Raw genomic sequence first — 17,574 nt, 5'->3', positions numbered from 1 at the left:
GTTGGTAGCTCTCGAGGACTGGAGTTGGCTACCACTGTACTAGACTCTCCTTTCCAGAGGATGTGGCGTTGCAGGTGCTGGACCCTGCTGCCAGTCCTGTGTGATCGGACTCCTGTACTTCCAGAAAGTGGGACTTAGTGCCGCAAAAGGGATCCTTGCTCCCTATGCAGCGCTATCTATTCTGCATTGGGGGAGTGTGGGACTGTCGCCATGAGACCATTACAGATGAGATGTGCTGCTAGCTCCCAGAGGCTGTGTTACTGAAGTAGGAGCTGATAGCGCTGGATGATCAGGACATGCAGTTCCTGATACCCCCAGCGGCAATCCTGGGAGCCGCTCAAGGGGGTGGGAAAATTTAATGAAATCTGTAATTTAGCCCCACCCCTCATTGCAAATTGTAGGTGTTTCCCTAATGACAACCCCACCCCTTGACTTGAAGTACCCTGCAGAAGCCTAGAGAGGAGACTTACAAAGTAGTTAAGTATGATCTTATGTGACATCTGCATGTGTGGAACTGCTGTAACATCTTGTATAATGTATTCAGTTGAAAGAGGGAGGAGTCTTTAAAATAATTTTTTTTTTAAGACTGTGAACAATAAACATATTTTCCTTCAAGAGGACTGCTTTCACCGCAACATGAATAGGACATAACTAGTCCCATTCTCCAACTTTACTGGGGTGAGCCCAGCATCTTCAAGCTCCATCCTTGGTAAGATACACTGCCTGGTCCAGGTCAGCATCTATGGGGTCAACTGACATCAGTGTGTCAACCCTACACAGCAGCAAAGTGGTTCCAGGGCTGATGGTAGAACCTGGTGGTGACAGCAACATACCTGCCCACACTGCAGTGGGTGGAGTCAGTTACAGGCGGTTACTGATGATAAGAGATAATCTCCTTTTGATCAGGCACTGTGAGATCCTAACCCAGTCTGTGGTCACTTGGTGTAGATAACGAGGTGCATCTGGTCACAAGGGGTTTCCATAACTGGAGCACAACCTTGATTTGTGACACATTGCCAGCAGTTAGTTCCCCACATGATGGGTTACACTTTGTTTTTCTAGAGAGTATGTTGTATGCAGTGGCGGAACTTGTAAGTGGTGGGCCCAGGTGCAAAATAATAATTTAGGCCCCACACCAGTGGGTGACAGGGGTATAAGCTGCTGGTCTAGACAGCAATGGGCCCCTTAGTCATCAGGGGCCCCGGTGCAATGCACCTGCTGCACCAATGGTAGTTCCGCCTCTGGTTGTATGTGCTTATGTTAATGGTTCTTTCCAATTTAGTTTCTGTAACCAGATGCTGGAGACAGCCACCGTGCGGCACTCCAGCTGCTGTGGAACAACACATTCCAGTGTGCCCTGCCAGTATTCACATGTCGCAACAGCAAAACTGTGCCTATCCCACAACTAGGACACTGAGGATATTCACCACAACATAAAAATATATGCAGTATATGACCCTGTTTACTAGGTCATGTGATAGACTTCTGCTTGTTGGGGAAAATATTTAGCACATTAATCAGGGTAATAAAAGTCCTCCACAGAGCATTCCATTGTGCCTATAGAAGTTTATGGCATTGCAGAGGGAGTCACCCGGCCATGCCTGGTAACCGGCAGGCTGGGTGTCTATACTCTCCCATGTCTCTCTCTGACCACTAGGGAACGTTCCCCTTTTATCTGGGTGATATACGGTAGGCTGGAGAGAGACAGCTGATCACTATACTAGATAGGCTGCACAGAGGAGACAGGGAGTAGTGGGGGAGGGAGTGCAGGGGAATGTGCATGGCAGTAATGTGATTGGAGGGCTCCCCTCCTCACTGCTACACTGGTATGTGAAACCGAATCACTAGCAAGTTAAAGATAGAGAACACCAGAATGTGATCATACTAGACAGAATCTCAGCCCAGACCCAGTGTACTCCTGTCTCTGTGTCATTTACCAGGTTTTTTTTTGTTTTTTTTATTCTTGCCTGGAGACGTTTGATTACGACTGAGGCTGTATTTATTTGTATGTGAACTATAAAGATTGCTCTGCTGTAAGCCATGGTTCAAACTATAGGGTAAGTTACTTATTCAACCTTATAGCATACATATATGGTCTGTCCCTTTTTGCCATTTGACTTTTAGCAGGAAGTGAATGTAACCTGTGGTACCTTGCTAACAATTTGACTGCCAATGTTGTCTTTGTAGCAGGTGGGGAAGCCTACTGTATAGGTATATAGTGTACAGATGCTGTAGTCTATAGAGGTAGATTTAGTCAGACTTTAATATGGTCAGTACTTCTAATTTAACTGTAAAATATAGGTGGGATGTTATTGACAATATTGAAAAAATATTTCGTAGAACCTTTGATGTTATGTCGCATACTAGATGTGTATAGTAACAATAATGCCGTATTGCTCCTATAAGATATCAGATATTTTAACTAAATAATAACAACAACTGTCATTTATTGCTTATTTTTGACTTTCTTCCTTTGAGATCCTCAATAACAAATGAGCTGGAATCTTTTATTTTTTTATTTGGGGGAGGGGTTGTTTAAGGACAGAAGTTTTCTTACATGTTGTTTAAGTTTATGTAATCACGTTGTTTAGGGATATCAATGTATGCCTTTGTATGACAAAACAATACGGTATGTGTATCCGAAGTTCCGTGTGAAATGCAGCTTGTGTGTGTGCTCTTGCAAGCTTTGGAGGTGGACAGTGTTCCAAAATAATAATAAAAAAATCTATAAATCCATTTCCATTATTTTGTTGTGTGTTCCGTAGCAATGTGAATGACCTGAAATAAGTGTAGCCCAATGTCCCGTATGTATCTGTCCTTGTAATGGGGACCTACATATTTGCATTGCATAATGGTAAATGCTTTTGCAGGGTGTCCAGGATTTCCACCTGTTACAGTTTCGTACTGCCAATCACGTTTTATAACATCCTGGCTGACTTCTGTAATACTGTTCGCGTTTCAGTGAACTCGGTTATAAAGTCCTGATTCCAAGCGAAATAATTGCTTTCAAAGGAATGAGAATAAATCAAGGGATTAACAAAAAATGGGGGGCATCAGTTATCCCAAATCTTATTTTGTATCATGTTAATCTAATTAAAATCTAGTAATAAAGCTAAGAAAGTGGTTTCTAAAATAACTGTGTGCAATTGTCTGAATAAATCAATTTGATATAAGCGGAACTCAATCTGTAATGGAATAGAAGCATAATGGGTGGCAAAAGTGTAAACCTATTTTATTTCACACTAGTTCCATATAGTGTTTCCCAATAATATTGTTGTGCTATCAGCAGATGGTCCTATGTGTTCTGTAAGTACAATACAGTAGCGCACGCAGGGGGCCTAAGGGCCCTAGGCTGAAAGCTGAGGGTCCCCTCTTTCCATGGTTACAAGAATTGTAAAAATCAGCCCTTGGGAACCGGAGATATCTGACTTCAAAGCAGTGGTCCCCATCCAAGCCTGTTAATTGTTATTCCCAGTCAGATACTGTAGTTCAGGTTCTGTCTGACGTAGAGTTTTTCTGAGGCTATATTCCAAAAGCTGGGACTCTCCCCCTTTGATGGACACTAGAAGCTTGTCTCTACTGTTCCCAGAACCAGAGATATCAGCCTGCCAGCAGCTGGTTACTGCCCCAGCTCCACACACCTGGTATGTAGTATTATATACTCGTTGGCAGGTTGCTCTGCCTTCTGAAATCTGATCCCCTAGTCCCCAATACCATTTGGTAGGTGGGATTCTCTAGTTTTTAATTCCATTAAAATCTAATAAATCTATTTCCGGGAACTGGAGATATCTGCAGTCAAGCAATCTGTCCTCCCACCAGAAAATTATGAATAATACGCCCACTCCACTATACACCTCTCCTCTGCATATTAAACATCCTCTACCACCCTGGAAGTTATGTATCAGGGCCCCTTCATTCAGCCCAATGCCCCCTTCTCCCACCTTATCTCCCACCATTTGTGCAGGAAAGGGGTAATTAGTGGAAATTACTGATCCAGGCCCTACATGCTGAGCGGTTGATCTAATACCACCCACAGGACATCAAAGCTTCCCCCACCCCTACCATTGGAGGATCGGTAGGGGCCCCAATACATTGCTATGCCCAGGGGTCTACACTGCTGTTGTATGTATGTATGTATGTATGTATGTGTATGTATGTGTATATATATATATATATATATATATATATATATATATATATATATATATATTTATTTATTTAATTATTTTTGTATTATTAATATTTATATACATTTGGTCTATCTATAATACTTTAACTGACCCGGCATATACTGGGTCACCTAAGTGCCATCTCCGTGCTTTGCTCCGCCCGTCTGGAAACCCCCTTCTGAAAATCCTGTGTTTGCCACTGCAATAGGCAGACTGGTGGAAGTATTAAATCCCGGGTCTGATTCAGCTGTGGACGGAGATGCAGCAGTGTCCACTGCAACACACGCTGGTTGCAGCTCTAATCCGCCGATGTGCAATTTTTTTGCACCATCAATCATATATCAGTCACACCATCGGACATTAGAATAACCTAGTGGTTGCTCAGAATGTCTGACGCTGTTCCAGCTGCACTTTCTCCCAGTCCCTACCCCAAGATCACCATACCATTCCCCATTGGATTCCTCAGCCGTAACCATCAAAATTAAGGTACAGTTTTTGTATGGTGCATGTGTAGGAGTCTAGCATCAGAAGTTTGCGCCCCATGTCTTACTAGCGTTCACCTCTGAATCATGTTTTTTGTTCTTAAAACTTTACACTCAATTATGTAAATAGACATACTGCAGGATATAAGCCTTTGTGATCACCAGAGCTACCAAAATGCACAAAGTTCCACATTTAATGTCTTACTGCATAAAGTGAAAATGACGGCAATAATGGTGTATTATCATAGCATGTATGGACCGGCAATATCTCTACTTTTTTGGGGGGGAGTGGAGTTCTTTAGGGTTCGTTAGCTTGGTTTTTGTAATTTTCCCGAATAGCGAGTACACATGGTGCGATTTTGCTTGCGATTCAATCCCGATTCGATTGGAATCAAATGGAATGCAAAATGCATTGATTTTACTATATAGTATAGATCTGTACTATATAGTCTTGCCTGCCAAGACCATTTTTCTATATGATTTACACTACACGGGAGCGCACATTGGGATCGAATCTGCATCGAATTCAGAAAAATTAGATTTTCTATTATATTTTCTAGAAGCAAAATTGAATAGGAAAATAGTGCATATCTTACGTGTGTACAAAAGAAGACAATCTCACTGACTGATGAATAATGTGACCTCGTCATCAATAAACTGGTTTATATTTATAAAAGCATTGGTCTACATCAGCCCTTAAGTTTTGCTTGCTGAACTAATATATTTAATTATTTATGTACAGTTTCTTATATAGCACACCATATTCTGTGGTGCTTTACAATTAATATACATGAGACTTCAGGATATCGATTCTCTAGAATTTCATGCCTCATAAACTGTTCGGACCTTTCAAAAAGCTGGGTATATCCCAGAGAAACGCGTCAATCTGTGGCACCCCAATATTGGGACGTTGGATTACAATTTATCAATCCCTTACATGGATACCTGAACCAGGACTGAAATTGGCACAAACAGAGCAACACCTCTAGAGGACATCTATCCAGCTGACACCACTCCACAGGGTAATATTCCAGCGCCATTGATGCAGGACTCCCACTAATCGTGAGTGGTATACCAAGCATAAGTACACCTCAGTGCTATATACGAAATATACATTGGTCCCATAGAAACAGGATTCCAGAATGAATGGGTGACCACTTCCCAAAAGCAACAATATCAGTTATATGTGTTATTTTTAACTTTTCATCATTCATTAATTTGAACTATTTACGCATCAATAAATGTAATTAATTACATTTTTCACATCGTGGTATTGTTTTGGTGTATTTCCTCAAGAGCCTCGCTTATTCCCTCACGGGATCCTTTTCTGCTCATAAACTGTTGACTGGAATCAACAGTGATAAGAAAAACTGGATAATCACAGACCGACAACAGGGATGGCCTTTCTACCTCTTTGTTTGTCTGTGATTACTCAGTTTGTCTTATCACCATTGATTTTAACTGGAAAGTGCAACGCTGCGCTATATAAGAAACTGTAAATACGGAATGTAAATTATCCAAAATAAAGTGATCTCTATGTATTAAGGCTATATTCCTAGGAATATAGGCTCAGTCCACAAAATGGCTATCTTCATTAAGGTAGGTTGGTGCTCGTGTAAGCCTAGTCAGTTATGATTGTGTACACCCCTCATTTAATAATGGGAAACATGAACGCAAACAATTACTAGTGTGCAAATCTATTGAATTTGGGAGGCTATGTTTAGAAGAGGCACCAAGGGGGTTATTCTGGAGGATTTGGTAGATCCTTGGTTTTGGTCATCAGCTGCAGTATCATCAGGAGCGGTCATTCTCATTGTGTATTCCTTGTTTTGGTTATTCTGGTCCGTTCGCACGGACCAGAACATTCACATGGGGACCGATGGTGGGCATATCCGCTGGGTAATTTTTGCACATTTGCATACACATAAGTTCACTTTTATTAAAATATAATGAAATAATATGATTTAACAAAAATTAATAAAAATACAAAGGTGTGCCCCCAACCTATGCAACTGCTTTTATGTACAGATGACCTACTGCCTGCCGCAGGAACCACCGACATTGACGTCGCTGCAATTTCCTATTGCAAGACATTTTGGGTGTCAAATTGATACTTGTGTATGGACAAGATGGCTTATGCTCACGCCAAGTGTCTACCCAACATGAATAAAGGCTTTCTCCTATAAAGGATTAGTTAGGACCTAGCTAGTTTCACTATGATTAGTGATGCATAAAATGCATTGTTCTGAGCGTTAAAAATACATTAAGAATTAAGAAGTTCTATTAGGTCGTTACAGGAAGGTAATTACCAATAAATCCCAGACTGTACACCGCTATTTCTGGTGACCAGTGTGCGCTCTCTCTCTCTTTCTTTCCCACTGAAAATAACACACACCTAAAAGAAACCCAAAGCATTAACGCGGCAGCAGTAGTATAGTACACTAATGCTTGCTGCAGATTACTGTATACTGTACATTATACTGGTCTCAGAAGCGATTTATTCAGCAGCCCGAACTGCTTAAATAAATATGTAAGCTCAGTCTGTCCTACTAAAATTCACCAGTGTACCGTATAAGCATGTTATACCAGTGCTGAACGGTTAAGAGCGATTAGGTAATTGTCTATATCAGTCTCTGTTATATACAGTGACAGCTGAAGCAGAACAATACGTTTTATCTTTCACTGGTAACATTTTCTTAAAGCAAAATAGCGTGACGCACAACTTTTAATGGCAGCTTGTCATTTCTCATTTCTGTAGAAGGGATAGTTCCTGGCTGCTGGGATACAGGTCTAGTATGTTCAGTGTACATACAGTGCATTGTTCTAGAACTGCAAAGCATGTTGTTCATACATGCTTGGCAGATGTCTGAGCACAGCTCACAGCTTTCCTATTAGTGATGGGTCAGATGTCTTTTCACTATGTTAATCCCTCTTCTGCCAATGCTGAGCAGTGCATTGTGGATCCGACTGGCATCATCAGAAGGCTACATTCCTAATTTCCCTGCCATCACTGGGTTTGAGAAACGATCTCTGTACTATAAAGGACATTAATAACAACATTGTCGTCATCATCAAGTTCCAGTTAGTGGTTCTCTACTGGAGGAACGTAATGTCAATTCAGAAGGTTCATGTTAGGAAAAATGGTTAATAGATCAATGCTGACAAACATAATTTAAACTTGTGAATGCCAAGGGAATTTGTCGAAATAGGTGTGAAAATTGGCAAACATTTGTATTCATCATAATGTCCTGTAATGTTTACATTATATAGGAAATATAATCTTTTTTTTGCACACAACATTTTTTATTTGACTTTATATAACAAATGTGAGCGACGCTGGCATTTTTAGCGGACATTTTGAGCATCTCTCTGAGCAATAGAGGGCTCAGACTCCACTGCATGCGCAGATTGCTGGAAAATGGCCAACGCTCTTTTGGCAGCGCTCCTGCCACCAGCGCTGGACTCGAGAGGGCAAGTATTAAAAAAATTATAATTAAAAGGGTGAAGTTTGCTCCAGTTGCGCCCCTGAGTCCCCCCCCCCCCCCCCCCCCGGGACTCAGGGGCGCAACTGGAGCAAACTTCATGATTGTCTCTAGTCCATTAGCAAGTTGCTCCGTATATAGCCAGTTCTAAAAAGGGTAATTCAGTGAGAGCGATCATTTTGTAAAATATATTACAGGTACATCCTTGATTTTCCGTCAACCGTTGATCCGGAACCTCCTTTAATCCGGACACATCGGGTGCCCGGCGGGGACTGTGGGAGGGCTTAAGGTGACCACACACCTACAGATTTATCTTCAGATCTGGCTGGTTGGAACAAACACCTGGTAATATCTGAATGTCAGTTTGTCAGTTTTCCAGCATTTCCAAGCAAATGGTCATATATCTTTTGCTCTCATCCATAGCCATGTTTTTGTTCCAACCAGCCAGATCTGAAGATAAATCTGTAGGTGTATGGGCAGCTTTAGAAATGGTTGTGAGGGCAGTGGTAGGGTTTACAGTGGGATGGTATTGGAATGCAGGGAGGGATCAAGTTGTAGGTGGGGGGGTCGCACTGGGGGACCTATATTCACTGCGGGAGGTGGAATGGCCGGTAAACCGTAGACAAGCTGCAGGTCATGTAGCGGAGGTGAGAGCCGGGCTGCGGGGATCGCACTGTGGGGTCACGATGCTTTGAAATGATCACTGATAAGACAGCAAATTCGGTAATCCGGCTCAGTGCTGGAACCGACGATGCCGGATAACCTGTGTTCAACCTGTACTGACAGTATTAAGCAAAGCAGTTGATGTACCATCTAACACATGTAAAAAAAAATATTGACAATATGAGGTCAAATAGGTTATGGTGTGTACAAACGGGCACAGTACCGTGCGATGCGATCCTGACACGATCAGATCGCATTGCATGGCAGTCATGCTATCTACATACAACTTTGACTATATAGTGCAGATCTGCACTATATAGTCTATGCAGCCAAGACTTTCTGCTTGCGATACGGGAGCGTGCACCGGGATCGCAAGGGTTAAAAACCCATGCGATCTGCATGCAATCCCGATGAGATTTTGACTATATAGTCAAAATCTCATGCTGATTGTACATGTGTGTACACAGCATTACTAATGTTATTTACTAATGCTTTATATATTTCGTGACCTTAACCACCAGGTTGTAATTACAAAAAAAAAAAAAAGAAACTCACTTGGTGGAACCGTATGCAGTTTGTAATTACAACCTGGTGGTTAAGGTCACAAAATAAAAAAGGCATTAGTAAATAACATTAGTAATGCTGTGTACACACATCTACAATCAGCATGAGATTTTGACTATATAGTCAAAATCTCATCGGGATTGCATGCAGATCGCATGGGTTTTTATATAGTCAAAATCTCATCGGGATTATTCTGAAAAAGACTATTTCATATAGTGTAGAGAGTTCAGCTTTTCTTACGTTTTGCATGTATTCACTACTAGCAGACAGGTGGCAGGATAGGTCTGAAATGGTCTTCGGCTCCAGTTTCAGTTTGTGCTCTATGAGAAAATAATGAAACCATTGTTCAACTCCCCTAAAAATGCCTGTCATTGTCCTCCACATGGTGTCACGTTCACTTATCATATGCCAGGGTGAATTGAGGCTTCTAATCAAATGACACTGGGTGTTTACGTTGTTTGTGTTTCATTATTATGTCACCTCTTTCCTTCAGTCCATGTCAGGCCAGCCTTGTCCATAGCACTAGATGCATGCTGTAAATGTAATACTGTAAATAAGTGATCACCGCAGTAGCGCACGCAGGGGGGGTTTCTGAGTACCCAGAAACCCCCCCAGGAGTCTAAGGGCACTAGTCTGAAAGCTGAGGGTCCCCTCTTTCCATGGGTACAAGAATTTTAAAAATCGGCCCTCGGGAACCGGAGATATCTGACTTCAAAGCAGTGGTCCCCATCCAAGCCTGTTAATTGCTCTGCCCAGTCAGATATTTCAGGTCCTGTCTGACTTAGAGTTTTTCTGAGGGTATATTCCAAAATCTGGGACTCTCCCCCTTTGATGAACACTAGTAGCTTGTCTCTACTCTTCCCAGAACCAGAGATATCAGCCTTCCAGCAGCTGGTTACTGCTCCAGCTCCACACTCCTGGTATGTAGTTTTATATACTCGTTGGCAGATTGCTCTGCCTCCTGAACTCAGATCCCCTAGTCCCCAATACCATTTGGTAGTTGGGATTCTCTAGTTTTTAATTCCATTAAAATCTAAGAAATCTATTTCTGAGAACTGGAGATATCTGCAGTCAAGCAAGCTAAAAATTATGAATAATAAGCCCACTCCACTATACACCCCTCCTCTGCGTATTAAACATCCTCTACCACCCTGGAAGTTATGTATCAGGGCCCCTTCATTCAGCCCAATGCCCCCTTCTCCCACCCCATCTCCTACCATCTGTGCAGTAAAGGGGTAATTAGTGGAAATTACTGATCCAGGCCATACATGCTGAGCGGTTGATATAATACCCCCTACCACCCGTGGGACATCAAAGCTTCCCCCACCCCTACCGCTGGAGGATCAGTAGGTGCCCCAATACATTGCTATGCCCAGGGGTCTACACTGCTGTTGACACCCCTGTATGTATGTATGTATGTATGTATGTATGTATGTAATTATGTATATACATTTGGTCTATCTACAATACTTTAACTGACCCAGCATATACTCGGTCACCTAAGTGTCCATCTCCATGCTTTGCTCCGCCCCTCTGGAAACCCCCTTCTGAAAATCCTGCGTTTGCCCCTGCACCGATTGGTCAGTAATGTTGTACTGAATATAAAGAGAACATCTGATGATTAGCAATGTCTTGGGGGAGAGCAGGCAGCAATCTCTAGCCTGTGTTGATGTTTTAAACGGAAGCTGTGATAAAATACATTCTTATACCTCAGTAATTCCTTATGTAAGTGTGTTCAGTATAGCAGTGGACCTTAGTGTGGACCTTATTCAGATTTGAATGCAAACATTGGGGGTTATTCTGGTTGATTCACAAGGCTGCGAATCCGCAGCCTTGCAAATCCACCAAACCCCACCCGGCGAATGAAAAAATCCACCCACCCCTTCGCATCGCTGGTTTGCACAGGCTGCGAATGGATGTTTAGCATAAACATTCGTATGACCCGGGGAACCTCCCACATCTTTCGATGGTCGCTGACCATGGAAAGTTGCATATAAAAGTGACTTTCAAGTCACTTCCATATGCGTGCACACTGGGTCGGATATGGGCGGGCAGCTGACATCTGGTGATGTCAGCTGCCAGCCCCCCACACCCGCGTCATGCCTCATTACCATGGGAACGACCATGGAACGCTGTGTGTTCCCATATAATGGGCAGCCCGGTGCTCCCTGCCCTTCTCTGCCCACCCAGCACAGCTGTCTAGGGTGCGTGCACCTGGCAAACCAAAAGTCGCCATGGGTGCACGCACACTACGTCTGCACATGCGCAGAAACTCGCCTGCACATGCACAGATGCGCAACATCAGTCCTCCGTGCGAGTGCACGGAGGACCGAAGGAATAAGAATAACCCCCATAATGTACTAGTAAGCCCGCTCAAAGCAAATGCTTTGAAAGCTAGTTTGCTACCTTGTGATGGGTGCCGGATGACTAACCGAGAGTCGAGTTTCTGACAGTCCGATGATGGAATCCTGACTGCGAAAACCCTGTCCGTTGGAATCCCAACGGGCTGTGGCTATTCTCCCGGCAAGCCTCCGCAAGGGACTTCATTGCGCTTGCCCCGTTGTCTAAGTCCCAGCAATCGGGATTCCGACTGTAGTTGTGCTATACCACTGGACACTAAGGGGGGTATACTCAATGTCAGGGAACTCATGTCGGGCAAGCTCGACAGCCATGCCCCTGTCCCGTTCACGTTTTGCTCCCCTAGAGCTCGGCAGTCTGGATTCAATGTCCCGGCCGCCGAGCGGCGAGAAGGGGTCTTGGCCGCGAGTTGATGACGAAAATAGAAGAGCTCCGGCCGGGAGCTCGCCTATTTCCGGCTTTTCTCAGCAGAACGAGCCCGACAGCTTGTGATGTCGGGCTCGTTCTGCGCAAAACCCCTGTTCAATGCTGTCGGGGAAGACAGCATTGAATAGGACACCGCAGCCATCTCCCCCGTCGGGAGATGGCTGCAGGTGCACGACAAAGATTGAATACCCCCCTTAACATATATAGCTGATCTGGGGTAAAATGCTTTTTTTCATACCTGTTCTGGGTTGGCCACAGAAGCAAAATTTGGCCAACTCTGTAGAGCAAATGTGACCCGGTGCAAGTAACTACAGAAGATGCGCCACATGCCTGCAAGTCCATGACCTCTAGAGAGGCCTGTCTGCAGCTGTTCTGGCCCTCTGTGATGTAGAAAGCCTCAAGTTTTTCAAAACGATGCGCTTGGGCACTAAAACAGCAGCAATTTGCAACGGTTACGTCTAATCCTGAATGATGTCCTGTATTTTCACTATACAGTATGCACAGGATTAATAAGGAAACCGTAGTTTGGTAGGATTGCTGCACTGCCTGGGATCATTATTTGATGCAGATGATGCGCAGAACAATGCTTGTAGTATCACTACAATACATGTGAGGGAGGAGTAGCTGTATTAGCTTGACAGGGAAACATCTGGAGTTTTCCCTATCTTTAACAAATGTGACGTGTCAGCAGTGAGCGTTATATAAGCACAAAGGCTTGAGATAAATCATTTCACTTGGTGCCAAAAGAGGTTTTTAACCTTTCTGTGAGAGCACTCAGACCTGTACAAATGATTACCAGCTCGGCACTTGGCTCCAGTTCTGCCTGCCAGGCTCCAGACCTTTCTGTTGTGCTCCCTGTTTATGGGTTAAGCGCAATTAATAATGTGGATTACATGCTCCAGAACGGTTTTATTACAGAAGAGAGATCATGGCAAACAGTTGTTATTTATTCCTTCTTTCCACTCAGTCCATACTTGTATGATTTATGGCTCAATTATTAGTGTATATAAGCCCTGGTTTTTGTTATATCAGTGTGAAACCCTCTCTCAGAATAAGGCCTGTTCTTCTGTTTTTAACCCATTGAGTGCCAATATCTCTGTGAGAGACGTTCAAAATATATGCTAAAAATTCCAGCGTCGCTCACATTTGTTATATAAATTCAAAAAAAAATGTTGTATGAAAAAAAGATTATATTTCTCATATAAGGTTACCATTACAGGTCATTATGATGAATAAAAATGTCTGCTTGGCAATTTTCACACCTATTTTGACAAATTCACTTGACACTCAAAGGGTTAAAGGAGATATTGAAGATAAAGGAGAGGTTAAAGGAGATGTGTGAAAGGCTTTATAAACCTCCTCCCTGCAACTAGTACATTCCTAGGGTTCCCACATGGGGAGCATTGTTTCAGTATATAGTTACCCCAAATGATGCTTAGACTTAGCATGTTTTTACCCTTGCTTTCTGGCTGGTCCATCATGCATGTACCGCCACATGTTCCCTTAAAGCAGGCATGTCCAAAGTCAGGCCCGGGGGCCAATTACGGCCCGTGCTGTCATTTCAAGTGGCCCGCAGCCTCCAGCTGGAAGCGGGCAGAGCATCAGATGTGGGAAGCACAGGACACTAAAGGTAGGGCCCCGGCGAGTGCGCCTTTACATTGCTGTCTGCTGCAGTCAGATGTGTTTGGCGTCCTACCCCTGCTACTGCAATCGTATATCACCCTACTCCACAATCACAGTGACAGCAGTGTGTGGGGAGGGGGGCAGCAAGGGGGAAGCTTGCTCCTGTAACATGCAGAGCAGAGGAGGGCAGCAGCAGGAGCCCAAGCATCTCCTGTCCTTGCAGTGCCTGCTTTGCCTCTCCTTCCTCTGGCTCACACAAGGGGCTGGGAAACATACAGAAAAGGGAGGGCGCAGAGTGGGGGACATACAGTGAAGGAGGGTCAGGCTGGGGGACATACAGTGAATGGAGGCAGTGATGGCCATTCAGAGAAGGGGGAGCAGGGGCAGGCTGGGGGACATACAGTGAATGGGGCAGAGTGGGGTACATAGTGAATGGGAGTCATACACTGAAGGAGGGTCAGCCTTGGTGACATACAATGAATGGAGGCACTGATGGACATTAAGAGAAGGGGGGCAGAGTGGGGAAAATACAGTGAATGGGGGACATACAGTGAAGGAGGGGCAGGCTGGAGGACATAGAGTGAATGGGGCAGGCTGGGGGACGTAGAGTGAATGGAAAAAGAGTGGAGGAAATACAGTGAAGGGGCAGGCTGGGGGACATAGAGTGAATGGGGGTTGAGTGGGGGACCATTCTGATTTGATTAATGATTCAAAGAATGTCAGGCTGAATGGTCGGCCCCCACACATTTACACTTTACCAAATCTGGCCCTCATCGCAAAAAGTTTGGACACCCCTGCCTTAAAGGATGTCAGCTTGTAATCGGGGCCGGTTTACCTCTCAGCCAGTGACTACTGTACCTAGTCTCCTTTTACTAATATGGAATTCCTAGTTGTAAAGTGCACCAGTATATGCCGGCGCTACAGTATATAAATAAACATCAAAAATTGATGTCATGGCTGATTGAATGGCAGTCCTAGTTCTTCTATTAAGGGAGGGATTATTTGGCAATGTATTTATCTAGGAGACTTCCTGTAACTTAATACTAGTATTTTGGGCCCATCATTTGCTGAGTTCTGAGAAACTGCATGAACACTGTGAATGTGTATTAATGTGACAGGGCCATGCTCATTGGTCACCGGGGCAGGCATTGTTTAAACGAGGGCTGAATAAGCCCAAGTGCAGTTAAGAGCCTGTGAATTGGGCTGTGTAAATAAAGTTCAGTGATAGTGATAGGGCATAGAAGGAGGGGTTAACCCAGGGCGGGAAGCCCCCACCAATGGGGGGCAAAGGGGGTTGCACCCCAGGTCAAGGGTATATAGGTTAGGGCAGCAAGGGTATGCGCCCTCTTTGATTCTTTGATCTGCAGGGATCAGCGTCACGGAGAATAAAGATAAGTAAAAGCTTGCAGCATCTTACCTCAAACATGTCTAACAGACCCAGAAGGAATGCCCCACCGCCGCGCTGGCTGGCGGACGCCGCGCGCCCGCTCAGCCATGTCCCTGGGCGTGGGGATGTGAGTGGCCGCCCGGTGGTGCTGGTAGCTGGAGGCGGTGGTTCGCGGCCTGTGTCACCCGCCGCTCAAGGTGGAAGCGGGTCGGGCGCAGGGACTCCCCCTCCTGCTCCCTCCGCGGGTGGTTTGCAGTCCCAGGGTCCTGGGAGCGTAATGGCGGCGGGCGGCGGGGATGCCGGTGCGTCCGGAATGGCGGCCGCGGTCTGCAGGGAGGGAGAGCCGGGAGGCGCGTCAGCTGTCCCCTCGCGCTCACCCGGCTCTCTTCTGCACGCCGGAGACGGCGGCAGCCTGGCTTCCCCCTCGCGTCAAGCAGCAGGGAGGGAGGGGAGTGTCAGCGGGGACGGAGACCGCGCGGCTCCCTGCGCGGTCTCGGTGCCTCAGTCAGGAGACAGGGGGACAGCAGCTCCCCCTGCTGGCTCCCCTGGATATAGCGGCAGCATAAGGGCAGAAGCTCCACCTGCTGGCCAGGCCGCAGAAGCGCAGGCACAGGAATATGAACAGCCAGGAAGGGAGGCCAGGGATGCAGGCTCACAGGGTGCCAGCAGCCAAGCTGGCTTAGTGGAAGTGGGGGAGGGTCGCCCGGGCAGGGGGCCTAGCCCCATGATGGTCATCACAGGTGGCCCCATACCAGGGCATTTTAATGCACCGAGGCCCAGGTTTTGGCGTATGCAACCCCCATTGGCGGGAGGACATTACGGGCAGGGTGCAGCACACCCCCCGGCCACGGAGATGTTTTATGAGGAACAGGGTCGGGGAACAGGCTTTCAGCATCCCCAGGGAAGTGTGGCTCCAGGTTTAAGGGATTATGGGACCCATATTCAACACAATTATGAGTCAGGCCCACAATTTAACAGGGCCCAGGGAGGCCCAACACATTTTTCACCTCAGCAATTCATGGGGCAACAGGGGCAGGGGCAATGGCCCATGCAGTACCAGACATTTGGGAGTTACGGCAGGCCTCAGTTCCCCTACTGGGGTTCTGGGCCCGGCCACTCTGTCAATATAGGCATGCCAGCATACAACCCTTACATCCAGCAAGGGGGATATGGGTACCCGGGATATCAAATGCAGCCGTACGGGGGCTGGGCGCCGCCGCCAAGGGGCCATTTCGCGGGGAACACGGACAGTCACCTGAGGCAGGGGGAGGTTGCGGCAGAAATGCATAGGTCTAGCGCTCGCGGGCCGGCAGTGCAGGTAGACATAGCGCCAGCGGAAGTTTTAGATCTGGCTGCGCCTTCACCCAGTCGCACAGTCATTGACGCCCCTTCTATTTCAGCCTCTGAAGCACGTCCAACTTCACCGGTGCCGTCTTTGGGGTCAAGGTCTCGTGAGGGGTCAACACGTACAGTTACTCCGCGGTCGACTCTGGGGGAGAAAGCATCAACTGTCAAGGCACCCAGGAAAGCAGGAGAATCCTCGGCCGCAAGGGAAGCACCGGCGAGCGAATCAGTGGTTGAAGTTGACGAGAACACGTCGCAAGAGGGAGATGGTGAAGAAGAAGGGTCGTCTTCGGGTGAGTCAGGGTCTTCAGCATCGTCAGGGGCTAGTGATGAATCAGGCGCTACCAAACGCCCGCGCAAGCTAGCAAAGCTAGTCGCGAAACAAGTGGCAAAGGAGGTGCAGGGAAAAAAGCGCAAGAGGAAGCGTAGCACACCAGCAGCGCCAGCGGACACTGAGGCATCGCACTGCTCTAATACGGCGGTAGCTCGAGGGCTCAGGAAGGGAGTTAGGGAAAAAATCCGCAAAGGGAAATTTATCGATTTCTTCACCATAACAACAGAAATGAAGAAGGAATTCGATAAAGCAAAGAAGGCCACGCCCAACGGCGAGGCTGCCTTTAAGGGTTTCCATAACTGGTTAAGGGGTTTCCTGGCCTTCTCGTCATGTTACTTAACACTAAGACCCACCGAATACTTGAACGTGATTAGATACTTGCATCTCATAAATGAGACTTTTATAAGTTATAAGGGCCCGGCGTGGAGGGAATATGATGAGAAGTTCAGGTTATGTCACGAGGGCACCCCCATCATGCCCATGGGCTCTAAGCATGTCGAGATCTGGTGGGAGGTTATAGGAAAAAGCCAGCCCATGACAGAACCCGCCGGGAAGAAGTCCTTTCAGGGGGGAAAAGCATCGGGAAAATCAGGGGGGAAAGGGCGTTGTTTCGCTTACAACGACGGTAAATGCGACAGAGGGGCCAAGTGCCGTTTTAAGCATGAATGTAAGATCTGTGGAGCAGGCCACCCTGCCAAGTCATGCAAAGGGGGTGGTAAGTCAGGGGACACCGGAGAGGGAG

At 46.0% G+C, this 17,574-nt stretch overlaps 1 protein-coding gene across 7 annotated transcripts in view; it reads left to right on the top strand.

Annotated features, from left to right (window-relative positions):
- DTNA (dystrobrevin alpha) overlaps positions 1 to 17,574 on the top strand; it is a 236,085-nt gene that overhangs the window by 58,368 nt on the left and 160,143 nt on the right. Inside the window, exon 1 of one of the 7 annotated variants that reach the window (XM_083187445.1) lies at positions 1,887 to 2,057. The exons of 2 other annotated variants lie outside the window; for them this stretch is intronic. In XM_083187445.1, coding sequence (XP_083043571.1) covers positions 2,041 to 2,057 — 17 coding nt within the window. In that variant the 5' untranslated portion in view covers positions 1,887 to 2,040. Of the gene's footprint in view, positions 1 to 1,886; positions 2,058 to 17,574 lie in introns of those variants that run through there. 4 more of the 7 variants (XM_083187446.1, XM_083187438.1, XM_083187441.1 and 1 more) reach the window with 4 other exon arrangements.

The sequence above is a fragment of the Crinia signifera genome, chromosome 5 (assembly GCF_055691185.1).
Source record: "Crinia signifera chromosome 5, ASM5569118v1, whole genome shotgun sequence".
Classification (NCBI taxonomy): domain Eukaryota; kingdom Metazoa; phylum Chordata; class Amphibia; order Anura; family Myobatrachidae; genus Crinia; species Crinia signifera.
Note: the sequence above shows the minus strand (reverse complement) of the source record. Positions and strands in the feature narration are given on the sequence as shown.